The sequence below is a fragment of the Neoarius graeffei genome, chromosome 2 (assembly GCF_027579695.1).
Source record: "Neoarius graeffei isolate fNeoGra1 chromosome 2, fNeoGra1.pri, whole genome shotgun sequence".
NCBI classification, from domain to species: Eukaryota; Metazoa; Chordata; class Actinopteri; order Siluriformes; family Ariidae; genus Neoarius; species Neoarius graeffei.
In genome coordinates, this window is record NC_083570.1 from 59,346,505 (window position 1) to 59,365,849 (window position 19,345).

A 19,345-nucleotide genomic window follows, 5' to 3' on the forward strand; every position below is an offset into this window, starting at 1 on the left:
GGTAACCACACGAGTTTGACTCCATACTCACATCTGTATTGCAGCATGCCTCATCAGATGGCACCATTTTTATGATGGTCTTTGGTATGACCTGATTGCGAGTAGAACTCACGAGCTCCTGGTCCAGAGGTGGACACACTAGGCCAACTTGTGGTCCCTGGTATGAAAAGCACCACGGTAATCACAAAACTGAAGGGACACAGCTCAGTGGGACCCCCATTTAGCGACTTCTGTACAGATGAACCAGAACATTTCTACCAGGAATAAAAGCCATGCTCCTGCCTCTCATTCACACTAATGTGAAAGCCACTATTGCAAAAAACAGAATGACGGGGGATACATATGACTGCAGTGACTGGCACCTCCCTGCATTAAGACCAGGCCAAATTATTAGGGTGCAGACTGCAAATGGTTTTGACAGGCTAGCAAGAGTAAAAAGCCCAGCTCCTCATCCTAACAGCTACATACAGTGGTGCTTGAAAGTTTGTGAACCCTTTAGAATGTTCTATATTTCTGCATAAATATGACCTAAAACATCATCAGATTTTCACACAAGTCCTAAAAGTAGATAAAGAGAACCCAGTTAAACAAATGAGACAAAAATATTATACTTGGTCATTTATTGATTGAGGAAAATGACCCAATATTACATATCTGTGAGTGGCAAAAGTATGTGAACCTCTAGGATTAGCAGTTAATTTGAGGGTGAAATTAGAGTCAATTGTTTTCAGTCAATAGGATGACAATCAGGTGTGAGTGGGCACCCTGTTTTATTGAAAGAACAGGGATCTATCGAAGTCTGATCTTCACAACACATGTTTGTAGAAGTGTATCATGGCACAAACAAAGGAGATTTCTGAGGACCTCAGAAAAAGCGTTGTTGATCAGGCTGGAAAAGGTTACAAAACCATCTCTAAAGAGTTTGGACTCCACCAATCCACAGTCAGACAGATTGTTTACAAATGGAGGAAATTCAAGACCATTGTTACCCTCCCCAGGAGTGGTCGACCAACAAAGATCTCTCCAAGAGCAAGGCGTGTAATAGTCGGCGAGGTCACAAAGGACCCCAGGGTAACTTCTAAGCAACTGAAGGCCTCTCTCACATTGGCTAATGTTAATGTTCATGAATCCACCATCAGGAGAACACTGAACAACAATGGTGCGCATGGCAGGGTTGCAAGGAGAAAGCCACTGCTCTCCAAAAAGAACATTGCTGCTTGTCTGCAATTTGCTAAAGATTACATGGACAAGCCAGAAGGCTATTGGAAAAATGTTTTGTGGACAGATGAGACCAAAATAGAACTTTTTGGCTTAAATGAGAAGCGTTACAGGTATGTTTGGAGAAAGGAAAACACTGCATTCCAGCATAAGAACCTTATCCCATCTGTGAAACATGGTGGTGGTAGTATCATGGTTTGGGCCTGTTTTGTTGCATCTGGGCCAGGACAGCTTGCCATCATTGATGGAACATTTGAATTCTGAATTATACCAGCGAATTCTAAAGGAAAATGTCAGGACATCTGTCCATGAACTGAATCTCAGGAGAAGGTGGGTCATGCAGCAAGACAGCGACCCTAAGCACACAAATCATTCTACCAAAGAATGGTTAAAGAAGAATAAAATTAAGGTTTTGGAATGGCCAAGTCACAGTCCTGACTTTAATCCAATCGAAATGTTGTGGAAGGACCTGAAGCGAGCAGTTCATAAATAACATTTTTAAATAACATTTTTTATTGAGGATTGCACTTAAATATCATAGTGATAATATACATGTGGCCCTCAAACTTAACAAAGCAAACATAATATGTATATAAAACCTACAAATAACATAAAATACTTTTGAGGGCTAAAACTTACAAACTACTAAATCCCTTTAACCTAATACTAAAACTAGAAAGTGACCTGCAGGTTTTCAGATCCAGTGAAAGACTATTCCATAATTTTGCTGCACTAAACGCAAGTGTGCAGCCCAAAACTATGCTTAACTTTAGGTAAAATTAAATTATGATGACTATTTCTAGTATCTCTTTCATGAATTTCACTAAAAAATTCAAACTTATTTCTAATATATTGCGGAGCCAGTCCATTAAGTGCTTTGAAGACTAATTTTAATTTAGAATGTACAACTCTGTCTTGAAACTCCATAATGTTGAGTTCTTTTAGAAGTGGTTGTGAATGGGCATCCCACTTAGCGTCCATAATTATTCTGGCCGCGCGCTTTTGAAGTTTTACCATCTTGGTTGTATGCGATGCGGTGACATTTCCCCAGATGGAACATCCATAGTCCATCACGGGCAAGACTAATGCATTAAAAAATGCCAGTCTCGCTGATCGAGTCAGGAATTTTTTTGTCCGTTTTAACAAACCCAGTCTCTTTGACACTTTTTTGCATGTTTTATCAATGTGTGTTTATCAGGAGAGGTTACTGTCAATGTACAGTCCAAGAAGCTTTGCACATTTAACAGTTTCTATAGGCTTATCCTCGATGGTTATTTCCAGACTTTGATGTTCCCTTTCTAGTTTCAACATCTTCTGTTTGCTACAGACCAGCATTGTTTTAGTCTTGTCCAAGTTAAGTGCCATCATATTATCCCTTGCCCATTTATTGATGTGGTTGAACCCCTCCTGTAACGTAGATCTCACCTCTGCAATACCGTCTCCTGATGCCACTTGAGTCATATCATCAGCATAAATGCATGTGAGGAAACCCACCAACATCCCAGAGCTGAAGCTGTTCTGTATGGAGGAATGGGCTAAAATTCCTCCAAGCCGGTGTGCAGGACTGATCAACAGTTACCGGAAATGTTTAGTTGCAGTTATTGCTGTACAAGGGGCTCACACCAGATACTGAAAGCAAAGGTTCACATACTTTTGCCACTCACAGATATGTAATATTGGATCATTTTCCTCAATCAATAAATGACCAAGTATAATATTTTTGTCTCATTTGTTTAACTGGGTTCTCTTTATCTACTTTTAGGACTTGTGTGAAAATCTGATGATGTTTTAGGTAATATTTATGCCGAAATATAGAAAATTCTAAAGGGTTCACAAACTTTCAAGCACCACTGTAATATCATCCCAAGGAACCAGGTACATCAGGAATCATTCAGTGCGTTTACATGCACATCCAAATCGAGCTACTGTCGGTAATCGAGCTAAGGGTCCCAGCAAGGGTGCCAGAGAAATCCAATCCTACATGCACACAAGTTAATCGAGCTATTGTGTGAGGTACATTGTGCACCTGAGCCACAGGTGGCGCTACATGCCCCATCGTGTTGGTACACTTCCGGTTGTCGTCATGAAGAAGAGCTATTCAAGACTATAAACAAAGTTATCAGCAGTGTTGCCAGATACTGCTGACGTTTTCCAGCCCAAAACATGTTCAAATCCGCCAAAATGCACTTAAAACCGCCCAATCTGGCAACACTGGCAGTTCTGTGTTCACAAGTTCCGTGCTCAAGCTGTTAGGCTTGCTCTAACAGACTGTATGGCTACAAACTGTCCTGCACAGACCACTGTTTTGTAAGACAACTTATTTTGCACAATTGTATATTTTTCTAAACTCCATTTTTTGCTTACAAAAAATATTTTTCTAAAGTCCATTTTTTGCTTACAATTTAACTTATGTCTTAATAAACACACAAAAAGTTCAGTTGTTTTGTTTTTATTGACATTCATCAGATGTTGGACATATATATATATATATATATATATATATATATATATATATATATATATATATATATATACAGTGGTGCTTGAAAGTTTGTGAAACCTTTAGAATTTTCTATATTTCTGCATAAATATGACCTAAAACATCATCAGATTTTCACACAAGGCCTAAAAGTAGATACAGAGAACCCAGTTAAACAAATGAGACAAAAATATTATACTTGGTCATTTATTTATTGAGGAAAATGATCCAATATTACATATCTGTGAGTGGGAAAAGTATGTGAACCTTTGCTTTCAATATCTGGTGTGACCCCCTTGTACAGCAATAATTGCAACTACACATTTCTGGTAACTGTTGATCAGTCCTGCACACCGGCTTGGAGGAATTTTAGCCCATTCCTCCGTACAGAACAGCTTCAACTCTGGGATGTTGGTGGGTTTCCTCACATGAACTGCTCGCTTCAGGTCCTTCCACAACATTTCCATTGGATTAAGGTCAGGACTTTGACTTGGCCATTCCAAAACATTACCTTTATTCTTCTTTAACCATTTTTGGTAGAATGACTTGTGTGCTTAGGGTCATTGTCTTGCTGCATGACCCACCTTTTCTTGAGATTCAGTTCATGGACAGATGTCCTAACATTTTCCTTTAGAATTTGCTGGTATAATTCAGAATTCATTGTTCCATCAATGATGGTAAGCCGCCCTGGCCCAGATGCAGCAAAACAGGCCCAAACCATGATACTCCCACCACCATGTTTCACAGATGGGATAAGGTTCTTATGCTGGAATGCAGTGTTTTCCTTTCTCCAAACATAACACTCCTCATTTAAACCAAAAAGTTCTAGTTTGGTCTCATCCATCCACAAAACATTTTTCCAATAGCCTTCTGGCTTGTCCATGTGATCTTTAGCAAACCAGATGAGCAGCAATGTTCTTTTTGGAGAGCACTGGATTTCTCCTTGCAACCCTGCCATGCACACCATTGTTGTTCAGTGTTCTCCTGATGGTGGACTCATGAACATTAACATTAGCCAATGTGAGAGAGGCCTTCAGTTGCTTAGAAGTTACCATGCGGTCCTTTGTGACCTTGCCAACTATTACACGCCTTGCTCTTGGAGTGATCTTTGTTGGTCAGCCACTCCTGGGGAGGGTAACAATGGTCTTGAATTTCCTCCAATTGTACACAATCTGTCTGATTGTGGATTGGTGGAGTCCAAACTCTTTAGAGATGGTTTTGTAACCTTTTCCAGCCTGATGAGCATCAACAACGCTTTTTCTGAGGTCCTCAGGAATCTCTTTTGTTCGTGCCATGATACACTTCCCCAAACATGTGTTGTGAAGATCAGACTTTGATAGATCTCTGTTCTTTAAATAAAACAAGGATGCCCACTCACACCTGATTGTCATCCTATTGATTGAAAACACCTGACTCGAATTTCACCTTCAAATTAACTGCTAATCCTAGAGGTTCACATACTTTTGCCACTCACAGATATGTAATATTGGATCATTTTTCTCAATAAATAAATGACCAAGTATAATATTTTTATCTCATTTGTTTAACTGGGTTCTCTTTATCTACTTTTAGGACTTGTGTGAAAATCTGATGATGTTTTAGGTCATATTTATGCAGAAATATAGAAAATTCTAAAGGGTTCACAAACTTTCAAGCGCCACTGTATACACACACACACACACACACACACACACACACACACACACAGATACAGTGACTTGTTTATGTACACAATTCACAGCTATGCAACAGCTGTACAGATGTATTTGGTGATACAGTAAGTGAGCTAAATTTTAACAGTGCAAACAATGCCACAAAAAGAAAAGATTCATGCCGTTGTCATGATTCGTTGTCATGCCGACCGAGGCTGTTGTGTTTCCCACTTGTGGTCTCGTCACTCGTCACTTCCGGAAGGGGCAGTGCTGAAGTAAGTAGCTTGACTACGTAGCTCGATAGGGTTTACATGCACTAAGTAGCTCGGCAGAAATCGCATAATCTAGGTCGTGTAGCTCGATTCCGAGAAATCAAGTTCGGTTCAATTTCAGCCGAATTAAGGTGTATACATGACGTTTTGAACTTCGATTTCAGTCGAGCAACGGCAGAAATTCGATTCTCGCTACGTGCATGTAAACGCACTGACTGAAACCTCTAACTGTTGTATAAAGTATTGTATCATGTCCATAAGACTTCGGAACAGCTCTGAAACACCAGTTTTGATTGAGAGCAGTCTCCAACCTATGAATACTGTACACTCTCAGAAAATAAGGTATTGTACCTTTAGGGATACAGTGGCTTGTCACTGGGGCAGTACCATCTAAGGTACTAATTTGTACCCTTTATTTACTGCTTGGGAACATATATGTACCTTTTTGGTCCTAAAAAGTACACATAGTTACCTTGAGGTCCAGTAATGACCCAGGGTACATTAACGAAGATTGTACCTTGGGGGACAGAAACGGACTCCAACTGTACCCCTGTTTCTGACAATGTGGTCACTACTCTTCATGCACTCTTCTCTCAACCTCTGGTATAACCATGGAACATCAAACAGATCAAACATCAAACTTTTAATCCTAATATCAGCCCTCAAGCTGAGATGATTTAAGGTACAACAGATGGCTTGTCTTAAGAGTCTATTTCCAGAAACTGAGGGGAAAAAAACAAAACACTAAATACATAGGCACTTGGAGAACCCCCTAAGAGGAAGTAGTCAACTGATTTTCTTTTTCTTTGACATGCCTAATCCTACTAAGCAGCTTGCAATCCTATTAAGAACATGAATAATAAACCCTGTCTCAGCATTACACAAATTTAGTGAGTTGTCCTTCAAAAAAGGACAAGAATCTCTCTCTCTCTCTCTCTCTCTCTCTCTCTCTCTCTCTCTCTCCAATGTCTTTAGCAGATTAGCATATTTTCATGTCTTACAACTTCAGTTTCTCCATCTCTTTTGTAGTATATAAAATAAAAGGAATACATGACTGTGTGTGTGTAGAGTTTTTATCTCTGAACAGAATATATATTTGTTACTTATCTCCACTTTGTTTCATGACCTCCTTGCTTAGATCCCAACCCTCTGAAGACCCTCCTTGCTTTGAAGTTGATAACATGATTGTTTTTGCCTGAAAGGATCTCAGACTGTTTCCTTTTTTTTTCTTTTCCGGTTATAAAAAGCTTGCAGATCAATGTGCTCATCAACTAACCTTTGAAAATTAACCAGTAAATTTCTGATAATCTTGCAGTTTCTCCAGAACTGAGGGAGCTGTTGGATTCTTTTAGTCTAGACCTGATTAGTAGAACCAAAACATTTATCTTTTTTAACTATGGTGCATACTCAGACTAATAATTAGGGTTAGATGAAGGATAATTATAATGTTCGGGCTATATTTAGACTTAGTTCAATTAGAGTATGGGTCTAGTCTTCACAAGTATACTGTATTTAGTCAATAACATACTGTATATTTGTTAAAAACAAAGAAAGGGAGGAGAAACATGAATAAAAAGAGCAAATTGATATCAGAGTGATGTCAGAAGTGACATTTGATAATGTAGTTCAAGTTCAGTAAATTTCTCCTTCATAGCTTAATTGATATTATATGTCACTAATTTCCTAGCTGCTAATAATATTACCTACAGATTCTTTTTTTTTTGCCATTAGCCACTTGTTATATATACAACTGTTACTGCAATTTGTTGCACTGAATTAAAATAGCAACATTTACAGTATTTCCAGAGTCCATGATGTCTTGCATGATTAATGATGCAAGTTTCCAGTCACATTCCAGTAAACTGCAAAAGTTGTCAAAACGTCATTTCCTGAAATCAATGTGTCTGTTCAACACAACAGAGCTGTTTCTTATGGAATCACTTTGTGTGCTTTTTGTAGAGGAACTTGTAACTTATGAACATTCACAGCTAACTGAATTTTTTTAAGTTGGTTTTGTTTTGTTTTAAGCTCTGAGTAAAATTTAAAAGCCTTGAATGACATAATCGCTTACCAATCGGGTAAAACTGTAACATGTGTCAACATTTATTCATGGATATGGCACCTTTTGTTTTGAAGGACATGTTCAAACAAAAGGTGAATAAGATGTAATTTAACAGGACATACTATATGTCATACTATTCAGAATTGAGCATGAGAATATAGCATCCTATTCAGAATTGTTTCCCATCCATCCTTGTTAAATAATCTCAGCAAATGCACGTTTCCTCCGAGACATGTGAAGCCAACCTCGACATCTTTTCAAATTGCTGCTCACAGGGCAGCATAATATACTTGTAAGAAAGCTCTATTGCTTTCTCATATTTTTCTTATATTTTATATATGTTCTTATATTATTGCTTACCAAAGTGGGAAGTCACAGCTCTGAATTTCATCAATTTCAACCTCTGTGCATTTGAGCTACAGAGGGGGGGCATGGACGCCTCCATGTTCATCTTTTGTTTGGAGCAAGCTGGCCAGCTAACTGTGATGAGTGATATATATATTCCTCCTCACAATCCATCTGTACAATCCATGTTGTAGATCTAAAAACCAAAGATGTCTGTTTGTTCTAAGATCGAAAATAATTACTAGTATATGCAGTATAGCTCTTTTAAAGGTAAGAAATGCTACTTTGTTTACTGCTGATGCTCTGTCCAACCATGTTGATTTGATAGTACTTGCTGAACTTAGACTTGAGGAGACCATCCCATGTTCCTGAGGATAAATTCTGAGTTGAAGGACATTTTCTTTGGTTATTCCTGGGCGCAGGTTGGGAAAAATGCCTTCCAACCTCTAATCAAAGGCAGCACGTCTGCCCTCTTCCACATACATGAGATCATAGAGTCCCATGATTGGTTATTGTCATTGTGATTAACAGGGGAGAGAGAGTATGCCATGACTAACACCAAGAGAGCAGGGGCAGTTTTGCTGTCTAAGCTGTGGCATCATTAGGATTCAAATGATAAGGTGAACAATTTTCTGTTATGCCACTCAGGATCCATGTAATTTTTTTTTTTGTAGGAATTGTGTCAAGTGCCACAAATATGAAAGTGGGTAGGTTTAAATAAATGAATTGATAATAGTTGTGCAGTTACAATATCCAATTAAACCAGCTCCTTCAGTAAAAAACTAAATGACTAAGCATCTCTATTTGAAAGCCAGAAATCGAAAATCAGGTTAAAAATGCATGCTTCCTTTCTGACAAGTAGTTTGCTCCAAATTATTTGATAGTATTGGACAAACAGACTACTTCAGCAAGATTGTATTTAGTGTCTATAAGCAGCTTCTTGCTTCTTCAGTTGTAAATCTAAATTTAAAATCTAAAGCCTGAGGAGATGGCAATGACAAAGCAGGAGCCCAGTCTGCAAAAACTAGTCAAGTCAGTTTCAAGTCAGTTTATTTGTATAGCACGTTTAACAACAGACATTGTTACAAAGCAGCTTTACAGAAAAGTAAAGACTTTAAACATATGAAGTAATTTTATCCCTAATACGTTTATTTATTCCTAATGAGTAAGCCTGTGGCGACGGTGGCAAGGAAAAACTCCCTCAGACGACACAAGGAAGAAATCTTGAGAGGAACCAGACTCAAAAGGGAACCCATCCTCATCTGGGTGATAATGGATAGCGTGACTATAAATAACTTGCTTCTATAACTGTGTCATAAAGTCACAAAGTATAACTGTGTAACCAGGAAATTCATCATAGTTTTAGCATGAAGTCTGTTTTGTTGAAGGTATCAACTGTTCATTGATGGAGACTTGGATGCGAAACTGTTCATGACAACTGCAGTCCTAGAATTATCATGACAATAGACCTAAACCATCATAGCAAAACTGTGTCCAGAGCCATCTTCTAAGTGTATCTTTCAACTGTCCATATGCGGCCGTCCTCCATGGGAGCAATGTGATGAGAACTCCATCCAGAAGTAGGGCATCAGGATGGATCACGCAGGTCTGAAAAGCAGGAGAGGCCAACATCACTGGTATTTCAGGATTGACATGTAACTTGACACAGAGAGAGAGAGAGAGAGAGAGAGAGAGAGAGAGAGAACACAGGTTGTTAGGTATGCCTGTTGTCACCTAATGGTTAAAACAGTATACATTATGTGCTGAGTACAAGCAGGGACTCTGGCAAAACTAACGATGACAGCATTACTAAAAGGGAGAGCCAGAAAGTAGCATAGAAATGAAGGAGCCCTGGGACATAAAGCAGCCAGCCACAACACCATCAACAATCCTGAGTGTATATGTGAGAGTGTGTGTGTGTGTGTGGGGGGGGTGACAGCATCCATACATCCCAGTTTACCAAAACACTCTATGCCTGAGGACCCTCCAAATCTACTCCTTTACCTAATCAAAAGCTATTAACAAAAGGCTTGACTAAACAGATGTTTTCAGCCTAGACTTAAACACTGAGACTGTGTCTGAGTCCTGAACACTACCTGGAAAGCTGTGCCATAACTGTGGGGCTTTGTAAGAAAAGGTTCTGCTCCCTGATGTAGCCTTCACTATTTGAGGTACCAAGAGAGCCTGCACCTTTTGATCTAAGTAGGCGTGGTGGGTCATAAAAGACCAGAAGTTTGCTCAGGTACTGTGACACGAGATCATTCAGTGCTTTATAGGTCACTTTTTTGTTATTTTTATAAAGATAACTTTATAGGTATTTTATAATCGATGTGAAATTTGATTGGAGGCCAATGCAGTGTGGAAAAGATGGGATGATGTGGTCATATCTTCTAGTAAGGACTCTTGCTGCTGCATTTGGACTAACTAGACCTTGTTTATGCACTGACTGGAACATCCAGAAAGTAAGGCATTACAATAATTAAACCTCAAGGTAACAAAGGCATGAACTAGTTTTTCTGCATTGTGTAGTGACATTATATTTCTTATCTTGGCAATATTTCTGAGATGAAAGAAGGCTATCATTATAATATTACTGACATGAGTTTCAAATGAAAGACTGGAGTCATTGATCACCCCAAGGTCTTTTGCTGCTGCACATGAAGAAACAGAAAGGCCATCCAAAGTTACTGTGTAATCAGAACACTTAGTTCTAGCTGCATGTGGTCCTAGTACAAGTACTTCTATCTTGTCAGAATTAAGTAGAAGGAAGTTAATAAGTATCCAGTGTCTAATGTCATTTACATATTCTTCTTCTTCTTCTTCTTCTTCTTCTTTAGTGTTCTGCTTGATAGCAGGTCTGAGCTTCTAGGGAAGAATTACAGTAGTGGTTTCCCATTGCCTTCTACTGGATTATTTATAGAGGTTTTCTCCTCTCAACCATTCACACACATTCACACCTATGAGCAATTTAGAATAGCCAGTTAAACTAACCGCATGTTTTTGGATGGTGGGGGAAACTGGATCACCCAGAGGAAATCCACGCAGACACAGGGAGAACATGCAAATGCCACACAGAAAGGCTCCCGTCAGCCACTGGGCTCGAACCCAGAAGCTTCTTGCTGTGAGGTGACCGTGCTAACCACACAGCAGGCAAACACTTGATTGTCACACCTTGCTGTGAGGTGACAGTGCTGTGGTCACACAGCAGGCAAACACTTGACTGTCATGCCTTCAAATGCTCGAGTGGCTACACTCACTCACAGGACCCAGCCGTTATGGGAAACACCTGATGCTGAACACAATCAGCATGTACATATAAGGACGCTGTTTTCACAGAGGCTTTGCCTTCGCTTGTATTATCATTGTCACGTTTGTTTCTAGCCATGTTTATGACTCTGTTTTTGGTTTCATTTGTGTTTTGTTTTCGTTCTTGAAAGTTTGTGAACCCTTTAGAATTTTCTGTTTCTGCATAAATATGACCTAAAACATCATCAGATTTTCACACAAGTCCTAAAAGTAGATAAAGAGAACCCAGTTAAACAAATGAGACAAAAATATTATACTTGGTCATTTATTTATTGAGGAAAATGATCCAATATTACATATCTGTAAGTGGCAAAAGTATGTGAGCCTCTAGGATTAGCAGTTAATTTGAAGGTAAACTTAGAATCAGGTGTTTTCAATCAATAGGATGACAATCAGGTGTGAGTGGGCACCCTGTTTTATTTAAAGAACAGGGATCTATCAAAGTCTGATCTTCACAACACATGTTTGTGGAAGTGTATAATGGCACAAACAAAGGAGATTTCTGAGGACCTCAGAAAAAGCATTGTTGATGCTCATCAGGCTGGAAAAGGTTACAAAACCATCTCTAAAGAGTTTGGACTCCACCAATCCACAGTCAGACAGATTGTGTACAAATGGAGGAAATTCAAGACCATTGTTACCCTCCTCAGGAGTGGTCGACCAACAAAGATCACTCCAAGAGCAAGGCGTGTAATAGTTGGCGAGGTCACAAAGGACCCCAGGGTAACTTCTAAGCAACTGAAGGCCTCTCTCACATTGGCTAATGTTCATGAATCCACCATCAGGAGAACACTGAACAACAATGGTGTGCATGGCAGGTTTCGAGGAGAAAGCCACTGCTCTCCAAAAAGAACATTGCTGCTCATCTGCAGTTTGCTAAAGATCACGTGGACAAGCCAGAAGGCTATTGGAAAAATGTTTTGTGGACGGATGAGACCAAAATGGAACTTTTTGGTTTAAATGAGAAGCATTATGTTTGGAGAAAGGAAAACACTGCATTCCAGCACAAGAACCTTATCCCATCTGTGAAACATGGTGGTGGTAGTATCATGGTTTGGGCCTGTTTTGCTGCATCTGGGCCAGGATGGCTTGCCATCATTGATACAATAATGAATTCTGAATTATACTAGTGAATTCTAAAGGAAAATGTCAGGACATCTGTCCATGAACTGAATCTCAAGAGAAGGTAGGTCATGCAGCAAGACAGCGACCCTAAGCACACAAGTCATTCTACCAAAGAATGGTTAAAGAAGAATAAAGTGAATGTTTTGGAATGGCCAAGTCAAAGTCCTGACAATCCAATCAAAATGTTGTGGAAGGACCTGAAGCGAGCAGTTCATGTGAGGAAACGCCAACATCCCAGAGTTGAAGCTGTTCTGTACGGAGGAATGGGCTAAAATTCCTCCAAGCCGGTTTGCAGGACTGATCAACAGTTACCAGAAACGTTTAGTTGCAGTTATTGCTGCACAAGGGGGTCACACCAGATACTGAAAGCAAAGGTTCACATACTTTTGCCACTCACAGATATTCAATATTGGATCATTTTCCTCAATCAATAAATGACCAAGTATAATATTTTTGTCTCATTTGTTTAACCGGGTTCTCTTTATCTAGTTTTAGGACTTGTGTGAAAATCTGATGATGTTTTAGGTCATATTTATGCAGAAATATAGAACATTCTAAAGGGTTCACAAACTTTCAAGCACCACTGTATCACACCTGCTAATAAACACTCTTCCTGCACTTAGATCCATCTAACACCGCATATCTGACAGAATACTTTGCAAAGTCTCTCTGAAAACAGTGTCCTTATATGCACGTGTTGTTTGCACTCAAATCAGCATCAGGTGTTTCCCATCACGACTGGGTCCCAAGGGTGTGCACAAAGCGCTCCGAAGGATCCCTGAATGTAAATGCAATTCTTAAGTTTCAGCGAAGGTTAGGCTATGCTGAGCCACTGTGTTGATGAGGCTCCCGTGAGCACTGGGGACATGGGTTCAAGACAAATACATCTCAAGAGGCTCGAAGAAGGTTCCCCGAGCTTTGGGAAATATTCCCAAACCCATCTGCAGGTATTCGCTGCTTTGTTTGCCGATGAAAACATTGCCACCAAATTTCAATGCATGCACTGAAATTTTTTGTGACCTTTTCGGCCACTCACGAGGTGGAGACAACAAAAAACAACTCACGAAGCTTGGAGAACAATTGCCGTCTATTGTATGATTGGTGTCGATGCTACCAGTTTTTCATCACCAAGTATTTGCAAACCTGTCGCGAGCTGTAGTGTGACCAGGGCCTAAGAGACAGCCCAAACTGAAAGCTTTTTGCCTTTTTGTTTTGTGTGTGTGTGTGTGTGTGTGTGTGTGTGTGTGTGTGTGTGTGTGTGTGTGTGTGTACTGTAAAACTGAATTTGGACTCAAAGCTTGTACACACAGGTTGTTTTAGGTCTCCCATTCAGCAGGAGGCAACACTGTTCTCAATCTTATCACAGAGAGACTTGCATGATATAATAACACTGAGGGTCTTGTGTAAATGCATAGTTGCCAACTTTTCAAAATTCTCATGGGGGAGAAAAGTGCGTGAACGACATTTTCAATTGGACGAGGGTATGATGTGTGGTTGAAACGATAAAAACAGTGGATCCCAATTAATTGCAAACCATTTGAAATGTATACAATTGAAGAGTTTTTGAATTGTTAATATTGTTCTATCAATTACTATAGGTTATGGGATTCATGTATCAGGCATGAGAGAGCTCAGAGTGAAAAATCTGAAATAATACTCGTCTTGAATTTTAATATCATAACAATGAAAGGGAAGTCTGCTTAAATCAGATTTTTAGCTGAAAAATCTCATGCCTGAATATTGTATACATACAGAGACCCACAGAAAATAACACAAGTGATGCTTTAGAAGAATGTTTATAATTTCACTTGTAAACTTTCACTTAAAACTTTCAAACATAAATTCAAAATAGCACAAAGACACTACCACACTATTCAAATACACTCATCAAACAAATTCTGTCATGCAAAATTTCACTAAACACTTTAGAAGTTGTACAGTTTGTTTCTGAAATGGTATCATTTTTAGCATCATTTTTCCCACCATGGCTGATTCTAAAATTTCTGCGACACAACTGCAAAAAGAAATTCTCAAGAGTTAAAAACATTTCAATCAATATGATAAATATATTTCATTTATACAGAGGTTAAGATCCTACTGTATATGCAATTTAATTATACTTCTTACTACAAAAAAACAAAACATAATATAAATCTTAAGTTAATTTCAATGTCTCATAAGTACTTGTTACATACACATGTACAAATGATCAACTATTTTTAATTAAAAAATAAGAGCATTAAGAATTTACATAAAAGGGTGAATGACCTATTGCAGTTTTGAAGAATATGTAATTTACCTGCTTTTACCCCACCATAAGATTGGGATAATTGAATCGCAATTGAATAATTGGGATAAATGAATCGCTTTGTAGTCTTACCTTGCAAAATGCGTTGGTCTGGCTGGTCGAACATTTGCTTATCCATGGAAATTCATCCTCCCATGCAACCTGGTATTTGCATTCGTATTTTTGCCGTTTGGTATTTGGTTTAGCGGCTATGATGAATAACTGCTTGTAAAAAATGTCGGACAGCCTGGGTGAATCCTACATTACGGAAGTGACTGTCGTTCTGTTCGTTGATTTGTTAAAAATCAGTTGACGTCAGCAGTGTTTCTCATACGATTCTGATTGGACATAATCAGGAGTACTTTTAACTTGGCGGTAGGGATTTCCCAAAATCGGGAGATTATCCAGTTTTTAACAAATACAATCGGGAGGCGGGAGACGGAGGCTAAAATCGGGAGCCTCCCGCCGAAGTCAGGAGGGTTGGCAAGTATGTAAATGCTGGGCTCAATCTTTAATAAGAAGGGTCGCAATATATCCAACAAAACATAATGGAGTGTGTTTTCATTCTTTTTCTTTTTTCTTTTTTTAACTTAATCTAGGATCTTCTCAGAAACGGAAACAAGCATATATCATAATGTAAATTTGTCATAGAACATGAGTTGAATTAATGCGTCCTTGATATGAGCGTGTTGTGTATGCAGGATCAAATGTCAGACATGTACATTTTTGATGGAAGCCTGCACTCCATGTGTGTGGGGATATAATATAACATGAGGACAGAGACTTATGATTAAAGAGCATGTTTTTGGAACGTGTTTTCTTTTCCCACTGTTCTCAGTTCTCAAACACGCTTCACACTTGTAGGGGAAAAAAAACTTCACTGTAGATATTTTCATGTTTCATGCAGTTGTGTATCTGATTAATAGAAAGAAATCAACAAGAAAGACATGATGGGGGACTGAGACAAAAAGGGAGGAGAGAAGAATAAGATTCCATTTGATGAGCAGGCGCGTGTGCGTGCGTGTGTGTCTGTGTTGGTCCGCTTGCTGCTTTTGTAGCTCTGTCCCCTCCTCTAATTAAGAGCTCTACTCTGACTGCTGACGCCACAAAGGGAGTGGGCTGAAGATGGCGGGAGACCAGCAATCAAAACAAACAAGTGTCCTGGCGGAGCCTCACAAAACCCTGTGGCACATGGAGTTGATTTATGTTGTGAACTGCATCTCAGTGACAGCACACAGTGGCTTATCTAGAAAGAGATGACCTGAGAAACGCAAATATGTGGTCTGTCTTTTGTGGTAAAGATGAAGGAAGTTTTATGAAATGGCATTTTTCCTCTGTGTGTGTGTGTGTGTGTGTGTGTGTGTGAATCATGTGCGCCAGCATTCTTCTGGGCCAGACATTTGTGACGTATGATTTTGTTTGTGCACGATCAGAAGGATATGACAGCCCTCCTTTGAGCCTGCCCTATTTTTCTTCACTGTCAGTGCCCTTTTATTTTCCCACCACTCACTTCTCATTTTCTCATTTTTCATTTTAGCCTCCTTTCGCATATTTATAACACCAAACCCAGGATAAATGCAACACTTTGAAGTCAGAGATAAACCCAAAAAAGTCACATGTTCTGAGCCAGACATGAGAAGAGTCTTGCTATCTCGGGGCTCTGTATGACTGATAAGAGAAATATCTGCTTTAATCAGGCTGAAACAAAACAAAGGTCTCCTTTTTTCCATAACATAAAAAGAATGTGCAGGAATTCAAATGACTGAGTGCTAAAATAAATAAATGTTTTGTTGATTTTGAATGATGACACTGATTTATAAATAACCAACAAGTATTTTGGGGTAGTACATAAGCATGCAAACACACACATACACAAACAAAAAAATTTCCACAGCACTCGATATTGACTCATTCATGTACTGTTGATTTGGCCACAAGTTGATATTTACTTCTTAGGAAGTGTGCAGAATTATCTTTCTTTGGCAGGAAAGAAACGAAATCAAAGTGTGTGTGTGCGTGTGTGTGTGTGTGTGTGTGTGTGTGTGTGTGTGCGTGCGTGCGTGCGTGTGTGTGCGTGCGTGCATGCGGGTGCACATGTGTTTTTCCAGGCTTACCCATGTGCATCGATCTGCAGTAAAAGTCATAAGGAGGATGCAGTATTTTGTAGCTAGACAGAAATTTCAGGTACAGAATTTCCTTCATATTGGAGTATAAAAGACACACACATACAGTACATACATACTATATATATATATATATATATATATATATATATATATATATTCTTTTGTTTACCAAACGGTGTTGACTGTATACATACATACAGTATCAGGCAAAAGTTTGGACACACCTTCTAATTCAATGGTTTGTCTTTATTTTTATTAATTAAAAGACACTTCATGTCTTAAAGCAATGACGGATGTCGTTTCTCTTTACTTAGTCAAGCGGTTCTGACATAATATGGATTACTACAGTTGTCTATTAGAGTTATTTACTGTATTGTTATTATTTACTATTTACTGGTTGATCTCAAACGCATTAAGAAGGCAAGAAATTGCACTAATTAACTTTTGACGAGGCACCTGTTAATTGAAAAGCATTCCAGGTGACTACCTCATGAAGCTGGTTAAGATAATGCCAATAGTGTGCAAAGCGTCATCAAGGTAAACGCTGGCTACGCTGAAGAATCTAAAATATGAAACATATTTTGTTTTTTAACACTTGTTTGTTTGCCACATAATTCCATATATGTCCCATATGTTAATTAATAGTTTTGTTGTTTTCAGTATTGTTCGACAATGTAGAAAAAACGATGAATGAGTAGGGGTGTCCAAACTTTTGACTGCTACTGTACATTGTACATACAGGAATTAATTATTAATTTCACAGCTACATTTCAATATTACACACCAGCAAGTCATCACATTGCTAGAAGCTTTGGATTAAAGTGAGTATTGTTCACAATGCAAGTCAAACCCAAGTCACATTGTTTTGGCTTTTTTCTGGACACTTAATGAACCACTTTGTGGTGAACTTGTTGAATAACACTGTCATGGTAACAAAGCATGGAAGTCGGAGGCCCAGAGGGACAGTAGCCATGCTTATTCACACTTTCTGTCTCTGCACTCGGCAGCAAGCAAGGAAACCCTACGACGTGCGAGACGTGATCGAGCAGTATTCCCAGGGCCACCTGAACATGATGGTCCGCATTAAAGAGCTCCAGAGACGGTGAGACAACAACCACATCCCCAGAACTGGTTCTTTGTTGCTTTCTTTTCACGTCTTTCTGTTCAATTGTATAGCCAGGGGGCTTGGGAAAGGGAAGTGGGGGCGGTCATCAGGGGCTGGGGGTCTGAAACAATCAATGCATATTTCATTGTTTCCTGCTGTTTTCCTTTCCTAGGATGGATCACACGTTGGGAAAGCCAGGAATGTTCCTGCCAGGTATGTATCATTATTACACCACCCTCCATGGCCTTGAAAGTGTCAATAAAGCTTAACTGACATCTATATATTGTCTATGCAGACTATAGACAGTACATAATATATGGGGTGTTTCTGCAACAACAAGCACTTTTATGTGGCCACATGACTTAACAACACTGATCTGTTGTGGTAAAAGTATGTCACAGCAACAACGTCTGTTTCACTGTTTTGGATTCTTAATAACAAGTAGCATAGTTCTACGTTAGCTGTAGCACAAAACCACAAATATATTTAATGTAACATTTATATTTAATTGCTTTAAAGGTATATTTTGAAACAGAACATGTCAAAATGAGTCATGACAAAATAATTTCTGTGCTTTGTGCCCCAAAATGTAACATTTATCCAAAAAATCCAAAACACCTCTAGATGCAAAAACTATATTCTGTATAGATTTTGCATATTGTCTTTCTCCAAGGTAGTTACTCAACTATGAATTTCAGTGTTAATATACCATGAGTGGTGTTACCTCAATTATAACCACTTGCATGAACCAGTTTATTCAGGCTTTATTATTATGTAGTTGATTTGGACTCAAATTAAGTTCATATATACACTTTATTAGGAACACCCATCCACCTGCTGTTTTATGTCGTTATCTAATCAGCCAATTCCATGACAGCAGCACAATGCATAAAATCATGCCGATACAAATCAAGAGCTTTAGTTAATGTTCACTTCAAACATCAGAATGGAGAAAATTGTGATCTCTGTGACTTTCACTGTGGCATGGGTGATGGTGCCAGATGGACTGGTTTGAGTATTTCAGAAACTGCTGATCTCCTGGGGCTTTCACACACAACAGTCTCTAGAGTTTACACAGAATGGTGCGAAAACAAAACAAAAAAACATTGCATGAATGATGGTTCTGTGGGTGGAAACGCCTTGCTAATAAGAAAAGTCAGAGGAAAACCAGATTGGTTTGAGCTGCCAGGAAGGATATTGTAACTCATAGCAACTCTTTACAACCATGGTGAGTAGAAAAGCATTGCAGCATGCAACAGCAGAAGGGTTCCAACATTGGGTTCCACTCCTGCCAACCAAGAACAGGAATCTTAGAATCAAGACCACGTTCCTGTTAAAGTGGCTGGTGAGTGTGTTAAATTAAATGAA

The 19,345-nt window shown here is 39.0% G+C and overlaps 1 protein-coding gene across 3 annotated transcripts in view; it reads left to right on the plus strand.

The window, feature by feature from the left end:
• The window catches only part of kcnq1.2 (potassium voltage-gated channel, KQT-like subfamily, member 1.2), a 292,236-nt gene that overhangs the window by 197,411 nt on the left and 75,480 nt on the right, over window positions 1–19,345 (plus strand). For all 3 annotated transcript variants that reach the window (XM_060914561.1, XM_060914564.1, XM_060914563.1), the window contains 3 exons: window positions 16,855–16,930; window positions 17,880–17,974; window positions 18,150–18,190. In XM_060914561.1, the coding sequence (XP_060770544.1) occupies window positions 16,855–16,930; window positions 17,880–17,974; window positions 18,150–18,190 (212 nt within the window). The remainder of the gene's footprint in view (window positions 1–16,854; window positions 16,931–17,879; window positions 17,975–18,149; window positions 18,191–19,345) is intronic.